This window comes from Benincasa hispida, chromosome 2 (genome assembly GCF_027475165.1).
Source record: "Benincasa hispida cultivar pf3 chromosome 2, pf3_genome.v1.1, whole genome shotgun sequence".
NCBI lineage: Eukaryota > Viridiplantae > Streptophyta > Magnoliopsida > Cucurbitales > Cucurbitaceae > Benincasa > Benincasa hispida.
Window position 1 is genome coordinate 49,076,419 of NC_143479.1, and position 11,463 is coordinate 49,087,881.

At 36.3% G+C, this 11,463-nt stretch overlaps 1 protein-coding gene across 1 annotated transcript; it reads left to right on the forward strand.

Moving 5' to 3' along the window:
- The first annotated feature begins 422 nt into the window (after positions 1-422).
- Positions 423-10,498, forward strand: Y14 (RNA-binding (RRM/RBD/RNP motifs) family protein). Its single transcript, XM_039024299.2, has 4 exons — positions 423-864; positions 5,878-6,014; positions 9,890-10,029; positions 10,148-10,498. Exons 1-4 carry the CDS (start codon positions 594-596, stop codon positions 10,191-10,193), a joined length of 594 nt encoding a protein of 197 aa, XP_038880227.1. The 5' UTR covers positions 423-593; the 3' UTR covers positions 10,194-10,498.
- Positions 10,499-11,463: the final 965 nt, after the last annotated feature.

An 11,463-nucleotide genomic window follows, 5' to 3' on the forward strand; every position in this document is an offset into this window, starting at 1 on the left:
AATAGGATGTTTTCTCTAACAATTCATATCACTTTGACCTTGAAGCTTCATTGAGTTCATGAGATGTAGAGTATTAGAGTGGTGGAGTTAGAGAAACGACCTCGAAAAAGAGGGAGAAGCTAGCAAATGGTAGAGAAGAATGAACTATTTTTTTCTTATAATAAAATTGTCCTTCTCCTACATATGTGTGAGTCATCAAATTTTAGTCTAAGGGATTAATTGCCACACTTTATAAAATTTAGGAGAGATGATTGATCAAATTAAAAATTTAGAAGTATAATTATAACAAATCTCATGCTTTAGGGTGTAAAAAAAATAAAAAAAATCAAACAATTAGAACGTGAAATGCACGTCACAAGACTACATCTTTTTGGTAGGGAAAAACACGTGATTAAAAATGAAACCCAAAAAAGAGGAAAAGTAAAAAATAAAAGAAAAAGAAAAATCTAAAAAATTGGGTTAGCGGGCAAACAAGAAACCCTTGTTTCGATCCCCAAAACCCCCCCACCGTTCCCCCATCTTCTTTATTTCCTCCCATTTTCCCTCGCCATTTTGAAGAACCAACGAGCAGCTCCGAGAGACATTGCTTAGCCATGGCGAGCGCTGATGTAGAGGCTGTCGATTTCGAGCCCGAGGAAGATGACCTCATGGACGAGGATGGTGCCGCCGAAGCCGATGCCTCCCCACGAGCTCCATTTCCTAAGCTCAAATCCGCCATTACCGGCGGCGCATCTTCCTCGCTTGCTGGTGGTCCAAAGAAGACCAAGGGTCGTGGATTTCGAGACGAGTCTGATCGAAACACCCGCCTTGCTGGGTCGGATTTCGATTCCCTCAAGTCTGCTGATGGCCCTGGACCTCAACGATGTTAGTTTTTGCCCTTCTCTCTTTCTCAATTACTTACTTTGACAGATTGGGTTTTACCATTTCGTTTTGCTGGTTTTTTCTTTAGTTCGTTAGAGCTAGGGTTATGAAAGTTTGGATGGTTATTTACTTGGTAGGTGGTGGGTTTAGGTTTATTGGCCTGTGTGTTCTATGAAAGGTGGTTCTCCCCCCCCCCCCCCCCCCCCCCCCCCCCCCCCAATTTCCGGGACTAATGAGTTAAGAGTAAGCAGATCTTTTCCTTCTGCTTGAAGGGGTTTTGCTTACTGTTAATGTCGGTTGATTTGCCCTCTTTGTTTCAACAATGCTACAGATCTTAGCTAGAATTTGAGGTGGGAAATCATTGTAGAGGAAAAGGATGCAAGTGTTGTTGTGGGAAATTATCATGGAATACCTACACTCAAGAGAAAGTTCATAGAATGAGCCTCTCATTGCCTTATATCCCCAAGACGGTGCACTCTTTGGAAGCGGCTGAGGAGTTTTAGGATCACTTTTACATTCATTTGCCACCTCGCCTCCTCCTTTTGTAATTTCCTCCTTTTCTTCTGCTGGGTGGACTGGATCAACCATTAGCACAGGGATATACAGTGATCTCTCCATTCTATCATGAGTAACCACCCATTCAGAAAAGAAAAAAAAAACTGAGGGTTTAGTTTAACCTGATTGAAAGTTGGTTTGTTGACTAGAATAAAGCTATTTCTTCATTCTCTCATGATATGCTCTCACTTCCTATTTGGTTGCATTTGCGATGGCCAACACCATTGACTTTTCCTGGAAATCCTCGTCGATAGTTTTGGATCTTTACTGCTGTGTTCTTCTTCTTCTTCTTCTTCTTCTTCTAAGTGAGCATCAAAAGGATTATATCACCATTTATGAAGGTGTCTCTTTTCAGTGGAGATTTGGGATAGATTTTGGAACAGACTTTATTGAGCGTGGCTCCAGATAGAGGATCATTTTTTTATGCATAGCCCTTGATTTGAATCTTCATTTACCTTAATGAAAGTTGGTTTTTCATTAAAAATAAACTGTATAAGCTTTTCTTCTGGATAATTTAGAATGAAAGTAAATGGTGTACATTTTTGGAAAAGGGACGGGAGCAATTGGTTTCTCTTTCTTGTATATTTTGTTTTATTGGTTTCTTCCTTCTCCCGTCCCTAGTCTGTATCTTTTTCCTTTTATGTCGAATACAATTCAGGCTTCTTATAAAAAATTATATATAAAAAATATTGGTATTTCTTGGTTTATCTAATGAGAGGAAGGCCATGGGTGTAGATGGAGAAAATGTGTGTTCGTTCTCTCTTCTCAAATTTTATAGTTTTATTTAATGGAAGATGTAGAAAGAAAATATTTGCTTGCAGAGTTTGCACCAATGTCATCCCTTTCTTCTAACAAATTTGGCTGATTTCTTGCCTTATGAATGAGGTCCACACCCGTATTATCAAAGCTGTTAAAATTTTATAGAGGTGAGGCCCATGTTTTCTTTTGAAAAAGAAATGAAACCGTTCATCGATAAAATGAAAAGAGGCTAATGCTCCAAAATACAAGGTATCTACAAAAGAAAGACAAATAGAAAAGACAACCGCAACTGATGAAGAGTAATATCAGCCAAATAAGATGAAAAGCCTACAACTAAGAAGCACAAAAGCTTTTAAAGAGGGCACCTAGAAGAAGCTAAGAGATGAACCGAACCAAAACAAAATGAGCAACATAGTGAAACAAGTAATAACAAACCGTTGGTTTTTGCCCTAATGATGCCAATGTTCTTAATAGTTGGTGAGAAATTTTGTAGTTTATGACTGGTTATGGGTTTTTGTTGAATCTTTCTAAGACTTCGTTTATTGGTATTGATATGGATAAGGAGGAAGTTGATAAATGGGTCATTTTTGAAGTGTCAAGCTGAGACCTTAATGATTAATTATCTTGGCTTCCCTTGGATAGAGATCATCACAATATATCTATTTGGGCGCTGCTTATTGAGAAATTAAGAGTTGAGATTGACAATTGGTGATGCCACCTCTCTAAAGGTCGTAGGGTGACCCTCATCCAATCTGTTCTTGATAGTTTTCCTCTATATCACTTTTCTCCTCTAAGAGCTCTAAAGAACATCATGACTTCTATGGAAAAGATTATCAGAGACTTTGTGTGGATTGATCTTTCCAAGCCCGATAGTAACTTAGTCAGAAGGGAGTGGACAACTTTTCCAATTCCCCTTGGGGGTTTTGGTGTGGGCTCCCTTAAACATCGAAATATCTCTCTCCTCACCAAGTAGATTTGGAGATTTACTCAAGAAAAGTTCTTTGTGAAACAGGGTTATTTCTAGAATTTATGGTGTCAAACCTCAGGGTTGGATGGCTGACAACCTCAAAAAGAAAAAAGATAACAATCGTGGGTGGATGGATATTGCAAGGAATTACTCCTTATTTGCTTGTTTTGCGAAATTCGAGGCTGGTTGTGGTAGGAAAATTTGCTTTTGCCATGCTGTTTGGGTTGTCCGAGCTCCTTTGAAATACTACTTTCTTGATATTTACGCTCTCTCTTTTAGAAAAGGGACCATTGTCTTTGATTGTTAGGACAACCATAACCATGCGTGTGACCTTGGCTTTAGAAGAGGGCTCTTTGATTGTGAGATGGATAGTTGGGTTGGCCTGGTGGGAAAGCTCAACTCCATTCAATTGGGGATGGTGTGGATTGAGGTCTTTGGTCCCTTCAAGGTTATGGTATGTACTCTAGTAATTCGACCTTTCAAAATCTTGCTACTAAGCCTACTAAGGCTAACACAACTCTGACTAGTAGAATTTGAAAGCATAAATGGCCAAAAAAATCGAAGTCCATCTGGTCCTTGGCTTTGAAGTTTTAGTATTGATAATAAGCTCCAAAGAAAGTTTAGAAGTTGGTCTCTCGCCTTCACGTTGTAGGTTGTGTTTGAATAGGGAGGAAAGCCTTGATCACCTCTTTCTCCATTGTAACTTTGCTTTGAGATCTTGGAGTTACTTGGTTGGTAATTTAGGCTCGTCTTTTTTTCTCCCTAAGAAAGTGGATGGGGGTGTATGGAAGGTATCCACGCTTGGAACTTGGAAGGAAAGGCCATGATTGTCAGAAGTTTTGCCTTTAAAGCTCTTTTGTGGCACATTTGGAAGGAAAGACATCTTTGTTCTTAGTTCTTTCGAAGAAAAGTCACAAGTCTTCTTGCTTTAGCCTCTCTCTCTGGTAATCTTGGACATATACAACTTCCTGGTGGATCGCTTTACCTACGAAAATTCTTTTGTAACTGCAGGAAACTCGTATGGTGTAGTTCTCTTCTTCAGGGTGTGTCCTTTATCCTTGGCCCTTAGGTTGTTCTTGTTCTATTTTGGAATATATTCCTTTTGTTTCCTATAAAAAACCCATTTACGTTAGGGCTATTGCATGATGGAGAACTCCTTTTCAAGACAAGGGAAATGTTCTTTGGAAAGCTTGCTACTTCGCTGTTTCATGGGGTGTTTGGTTAGGAACTTAGGGAGGAATAGTAGAATTTTTAGAGGAGTTAGAGATGTCCTGAGAAGAGATTTATGATAGCATTAGATTCATCTCTTCGTTGTGGGCTTTAGTATCTCTAGATTTTTGTAATTATCAACTTGGTTGGTTTCTTTTGGAGTAGTGTCCCTTTCTTTAATTGGACTATTCTTCCTCGAGTGCTTTTTGTGTCCTTGAATATTGGATATTTTGTTTTTTCATTTCACTCTTTGTCTGTGATGGGGGTTCTTTGGTCAATGCTTGAATTCAGTCTTGTCTGGCACTCATGGAAATAAGAAGCAATAGTCCTTTTTTTTGTGATACTCTGAAATTTTGGATGACTTCTTTGTTTTGGTCCATTTTGTTACTTTCCTCTGGAGCTCTTCAAACAGAACTTAAAAACCATTCTCCTTCTCTTAGAGATTTAAACTGGGTAGCTCTTTGTAGTTCCATGGCTTGGGCTTGGACTTGGAGATAGATAACTAATCCCCTCCCTGTTTTTTGCACTTTTCCTGGTTATTTATATGAAGTTTTTGCCTACCAAATGATAAAAGTGGTCCAGGACTTCAGTCATTTCAAGGAAAAAAAATTAAAACATTTTATCCTATTGAATTTGTGATTTGAGAAATGATCCTATGTAGGAATCTGTGTCCAACCCTTCATTAATTTAGAAAGCTTCTTGATGGTGGATTTACATATGATGCTAAACACAATACGATCTCACAAGTCATGACTATTATTCATTTCTTACACAACAAAATAGATCAAGACTATCCTAAACCTGATTTAATATCTGAAAATTATAGTTGCTTAATCTTTTTTTTTTTTTGAGTTCAACAAATATGGGGTCGGAATTCAAGCCTCCCACCTCAAGGAAAAGAAGTGGTGCCTTAACCAATGAGCTACACTCATGTTGGTTGGTAGTTGCATGATTTATGCACTTGCTCCTACAAAAAGTTGCTTCTACTTCTGCAGTTCAACTTTTTTCTCTTAAAAAAGTTTATCAACTGCATTCAGATGGGCAGACTGAACTAGTAGGCTGATTGGTCAATCTAGTTCAACTTACCCCTGATCAAGGCCTACAGATTGTTACCTGCCATACGTGATATTTCAGATGAGCAGCTACACCTTGGTTGATTGTGTCTGACCCCATTCTTTGGCTTCCGAGCATGTCCTTGTTACACTGTTGTGAACAACAAATGTTTGATCACGTGATTTAAAAAATAAGCTGTTTTCTTTTGACTCCTTTTGTAGTAACACACTATGCACAACCTTTTGGCGGTGCATAAAAACAAGGAATTCTTTTGTAATTTTAGCTTGTCATTGATCCAATTGAACTTGAAAGCTCTCCTATAGCCTTTTTGTTTTGTTTTCTGAAAGAGGGGGGAGGGGGGGTGGGTTCTGTCTTCCCCTCTCCTTTAGGATGTCCTTTTTTGGGTTTTTTTTTTTGAATAATACACATTAATACTCCTTAGATTATTGTCTGATTCTAGTTAATTTATGTAGCTATTGAAGGATGGATCATTCTGGTGACTGGTGTACATGAAGAGGCACAGGAGGATGATCTACAAAATGCATTTGGTGACTTTGGGGAGATAAAGAATTTGCATCTAAATCTTGATCGTCGTACTGGGTTCGTGAAGGTATGTTTGGTTCCTATATTATTTAATTATCCCCCCTAAAGAAACAATAGTTTTGTAGTTTTCTTTTGCTACCTATTAAAGAAAAGAACATGCATATATTTTTATTGTTTAATAGTTTAAAAAAGTAGAAATAACGAAGAAATTTAGGGACGACCTTACTTGAACGAGATTTGTTCTATAGGTTATACAGCTTTGCCTTTTAATTTTGAAAATAACCAAAAAATTTTGGGAGGAACCAAATAGAAATTTCAAATTTTGCTAATGATCGGATAGTTTGTAAGAAGAATGGAGTAGTATTGTAGAACTTGTTTTTATATTTGAAATCAATTTTTATTCTTTTTTTATTGATTTTTCTCCCTTTTCTTTGCAACACTAGTTCCCTCACCCTTCTTGAAAGCACAATAAATTGTTTTAACATTAAATGAGGTGTGCGAAACAGTTCCTCACCCTATCTGGTGTACCTTTCCCCACCCTTTAGTATTTATAACTTTTTGCAAGTCTTCTTCCCATTGGGGCAATTCTTTTTAAGCTCCAATTGATCTTGTTTGTCTCATCTTTCTTGATTAACTTTAAGGGCATTCCTTATGACAATTAATTAACTAGAAGTGTTGAAAAGGCCAAACTGAGTGTAGAGCTGAAGTGGTGACATATTTATCTTGTCTATTATGGTTTGCACGTTTGAAGTCAAATCCCTACCTTCTTCTTTGCTCTCTATATATATATACACTTTTAGAGGAGTACAAAAGGGTTGGAGGCTAAGATGGCGTTCTCTAAAGAAGATTTTGTAGAACAGTAAACCAGTTGCAATGCAAATAATAAATTAGATAGGGGGTACCAAAGACTTGGAGACTAAAATGTCGACCAAAGATTATCAGGACACTAAACAAGCTACGATGCAATGAATAACAATGGTGTTGCCAATTAGCCAGCACAAGAAGAAAACACCTTACTGAAATAATGGGATTCTGCAAACTTACCCATTTACCCTAGAAGATCTTTTAGGACATCATTGATGAAAGCATGAAAATGCACCATACAAAGAGTTAGGATCATTATGAGTAAGCATGGCAACCATCCTTTTGATTGGGGGGAGAAAGGGGTTAAAGGCACACACTGGAATCCGTGGAAAGATATTTCGTCTGAGCATCCTACTTTTTCTCATTTTGTTCATTGTGTCGTGGGGGATGAGAAAGACACGTATTTTTGGGAGGATCAGTGGGTGGGGGATAATGCTCTTTCTTTTGTCTATTTGCATCTCTATCATTTGTCTTCTTTTAAAAACCACTCGGTCTTGGTTGGTCCGAGTACTCTGTCTTTTTCTTTTGGGTTCCATCATCGTCAATAGAGAAACAATGGAGGTTACCTCTCTTCTTTCTTCCTTCTTTATTGGAAGATTGCAATTTTAGGGTGGGGAGAAGGGATGTTCGCATTTGGAGTCCAAATCCTAGTGAAGGATTTTCTTGTAAATCCTTTTCTCGGTTGGTCCGAGAACTCTGTCTTTTTCTTTTGGGTTCCGTTGTCGTCAATAGGGAAACAATGGAGGTTACCTCTATTCTTTCTTCTTTCTTTATTGGAGGATTGCAATTTTAGGGTGGGGAGAGGGATGTTTGCATTTGGAGTCCAAATCCCAGTGAAGGATTTTCTGGTAAATTCTTTTCAGATTGTTGTTGGATCCCTCTCCCATTAGGGAGTCTGTGTTTGATGTGGTTTGGAGGACTAAGATTCCTAAGAAAGTCAGTTTTTTTATTTGGCAAGTCTTCCTTGGTCAGATGAACACTTTAGATAGGCTTGTAAGGAGGATGTGTGTGTGTGTGTGTAGTGCTTCCTAGATGATCTCTTCCGCCAATTTTTTTTCCAAGGAAGTAGAGATCATTTCATTGATATGGTGAAATGTGTAAATAGAAGAATCCTGTCTGTACATAATTATAAGTCATTTTGGATGGTCTTTGGTGCTTCCTAAAGATGTTACAACTCCCCTTATCTCCATCCTCTTGGGTCACCCTTTCAAGAATGCCAAAGCTTTTTTGGGGCTGCATACATCTCGTGCTTTCTTTTGGTTATTATGGAAGAAAAGAAACCAAAAATTGTTCATGGACAATAATCATCCTCTCAATAGCTTCTTTGATGTTGTCATTTATTATGCTATCTCTTGCTGTAAAAGCTCTAATATTTTTTCTTCATATTCATACACTTCCCGACTAAACCACTGTGATACTGATAGCTTATTGTAATACCATGGAATGTATATCCTTTTTTTGTGAATTTCATACATCAATGAAATTGTTCCTTACGGGGAAAAAAAAGAAAGAACAGTGAGGGCAGATGAACTATAATTACAAAAAGGAGGGGAGACAATCTACTCCTAGATAAAGCTAATAAAGCTGTGGATTCAACGAACTTGGTGAAATCTTGATGCTTATCTTAAAACAATGCATGCATTCCATTCCATCCACTAGTTCCAAAAGAAAGTCTGAACAAAATTCAGCCCAAGTGTCTTTTTCTCCCTTTTGAAGGGATGACCCATAAGGAAAAGGGAGAAAAAAGAGTAGATATCCTTTCATCTATCTAAATGAAAGTTTGGTTGAAGAACCCAACGAATGAAGTTCCAGAAGGATGTTGCAAAGATGCAATTACTGAAAAAGTGGATCTGAGTTTCATAGTCCCTTGAACAGAAGGGGCACCTGGGAGAGATGAAGAGCGATGGCCAACGGGGATCTTTTTTGAGTTTTGTCTTTATATGAGTAGCTAAGATTTATCCACCATTTTTCTCTAAAAGAGGACAAACAGATTATGACATTCAAAGGGGTCTAACTGACAAAACCTAACTATTGGACAACGTGACACATGTTTCTTTCCTAAAGGGGATGGATATGGATCAAATAAAAGCCCTCCAATCATAGTGTAGTTGTAAAAGAACTTGGCACCCCAATTTTTTGATGCCTTGGACAGTTGAACGGCACATCATTACAAAAATAATTCTAAAAGTTTGACTTATCTGCAAAAATCCTAGTATTTCTGTCCTTCCATGGGAGCCAAAAAGAGCCCCAGATGCGTTAGACTAGAGGACTCTGCCTTTTCCTTTGAAACACAACCTGATGGGGCCTCTGGGGAGCCTCTCTGCCACCATTCCTTTTAAGATAATCTGTATGCTGGACTTATATCACTTTCTTCGGTTCTTGTTAATCTATGATCCTCGTATTTGTTTCTTGCTCTACGAAGTTGCAATATTATGATTTATGAAATTTTCTTGAGAAATATCTGGATTGAAAAAGAACTTCATCTGAAGGTCAGGTGACAAACTTCTGTATAGCCCTTCTCTTTTGTACTTTCATATCTCTCATTGGAAGTTGGTTGCTTATCCCATAGTATAAAATGGGGTATAATGCTTTGCTTGAGATAATTTTTTTTATGACATCATCTTCATTCCCTTGCTATGTTATAACCATGCAATTTTGTTCCCAACCAGCTTTAGATTTTAGTCAAAGGCATACCTTGCTTCATCACAGACGCAGTCATGAAAGCTCTTGCAAGCATATTGTGTTTAGCACATTCACAATTATGTTACGTTTGTTGGGTTTCATCTGAATCTGGAACTATTTCCCTTCTTTTCCATAAAATGAATATTTATTTGTTTGTATAGGAAAGCTTCTGTATATTACAATAATTCGCTCTTCCATAGTTGTTTGTTGAAGAAGCATGAACATATTGTGCATCACAATAATCTGTTTTGCCATAGGTATTTTGCTGAACAATTTGAGCATTACGTTCTAATATCTATTGATTATTTAAGTGACAGGCGTTTGTGTAGGAGCTTTAAATGGATATACTAAGTTCTATTATACGTATATATTAATTTTTATTTTGGGTTTGTCAAGGGATATGCGTTGATTGAATACGAGAGCTTTGAGGAAGCAGAGAAAGCAATATCTGCCATGGATGGGGCTGAACTTCTGACCCAAATTATCAATGTTGATTGGGCATTCAGCCATGGACCCATCAGAAGGAAGAACACAAGGTATGCATCTCCAAAATCTATTCAAGATCTGCAAAGGGAATTATCGAAGATTGCATCAAAGGAAATTCATAATCGATATGTATATTTTATATATATATATTTTCTAATTTAATTGCAGGCCTGCTCGAGAACGACGTTCAAGGAGCCCTAGGAGGAGATACTGATTTTGTGGTGTAGAACTCCATGTGTGGTGTTTATGGATTTTAATAGGAAAGGTGTTTTCTTGTGGGACTGGACTGGGAGATGTTTCTACTGAGAGAGAGCTCTTACTCAGTTGTCTCAAGATTCCCCTGGTTTCCAGCCTTTGTTTCTCGGTCGTTGATGTGGATTGATGAATTGTATGTAACTTAGAGGATTTGAGGTCCATGATTTTCCTTTTCTTCTTTTTTGGATTACTTGAGGTTTCTGCCTTTTTGTGTTGAATACCTGCCTATTATATATATATTTTTTGTTCCAAATTTGGCTATAATGTGTGGCTTCTGTATTTTATTTTATAATTGTTAAATTAAGTACATTAGGATGAATGATTCAAACCAAAGAACTCTAATCGATAACGCATACTATGTGTTAGTTGAGTTATGTTCATTTTTGATCTATTACCAAAGCCCTTTTTGACGTGTTTAGTTTGTTTATTTTATTTTATCTTGTTTTGTTGCATGTGATACATATAGCATATGCTTCCATTATTTCAAAATGAATTACTGTAATAATAAAATAATAGAGTGTGGACTAAAATTGTTTTTATTTTTCTCTTATCGAGTTACAAAGGTTAAAAGGTGAAGTTGAACTGTTCTACTTTTCTATGTTTTAGGCTACGGTTATCAATTTGAAATAAAAATTGGTATAATCATAATGAAATATCATTGATAGATCAATCATAATAGGTCACAATTGTAAGTGTAATTAGATTGCTTTTGATCATATTTACTTAAGGACCATTTATTTTTTTGGAAATGTAGATGACTGGAATTTTAGATATTTGAAATTATAAATATTAAGAATTATAGGTGTCCAACACCTTTAAATTATTATATTTGTTTTGTAGGAATATTTTTGCAGATACTTGGAAATATTTCGATAAATATATTTGTTTCTTACTTGGGAATGTTTTAAATTTACATAATGTTCCAATAATGTCTTTACGACTATTTATTAATTTATATAACATATTTGATTTTATCAATTTGAATGTCTTCTAAAATTAATACAGTTTATATTATTTTTATATGTTATTTTTCTCAACAAATTAATATTTCATAATTTAAGATTTTTTATAAAATAAATATCTTTTTAAATTTAAATTTAAATATCTTGTTAAAAAATTATAAGAATTACGATATAACTAAAAACATATGATATTTACGATAGATAGTATTTATTTTAATTATATAATGTAAATGAAGATTAATATATATATATAATAAAAAGGAAGGA

Bases quoted from the DNA above. Each gene is read 5' to 3' on its own strand.
- Y14 (XM_039024299.2), top strand. From the start codon at position 594: ATGGCGAGCGCTGATGTAGAGGCTGTCGATTTCGAGCCCGAGGAAGAT. The intron at 6,015-9,889 runs GTATGTTTGGTT...GGGTTTGTCAAG, and splicing joins GTCGTACTGGGTTCGTGAAG to GGATATGCGTTGATTGAATA. The intron at 10,030-10,147 runs GTATGCATCTCC...ATTTAATTGCAG, and splicing joins ATCAGAAGGAAGAACACAAG to GCCTGCTCGAGAACGACGTT.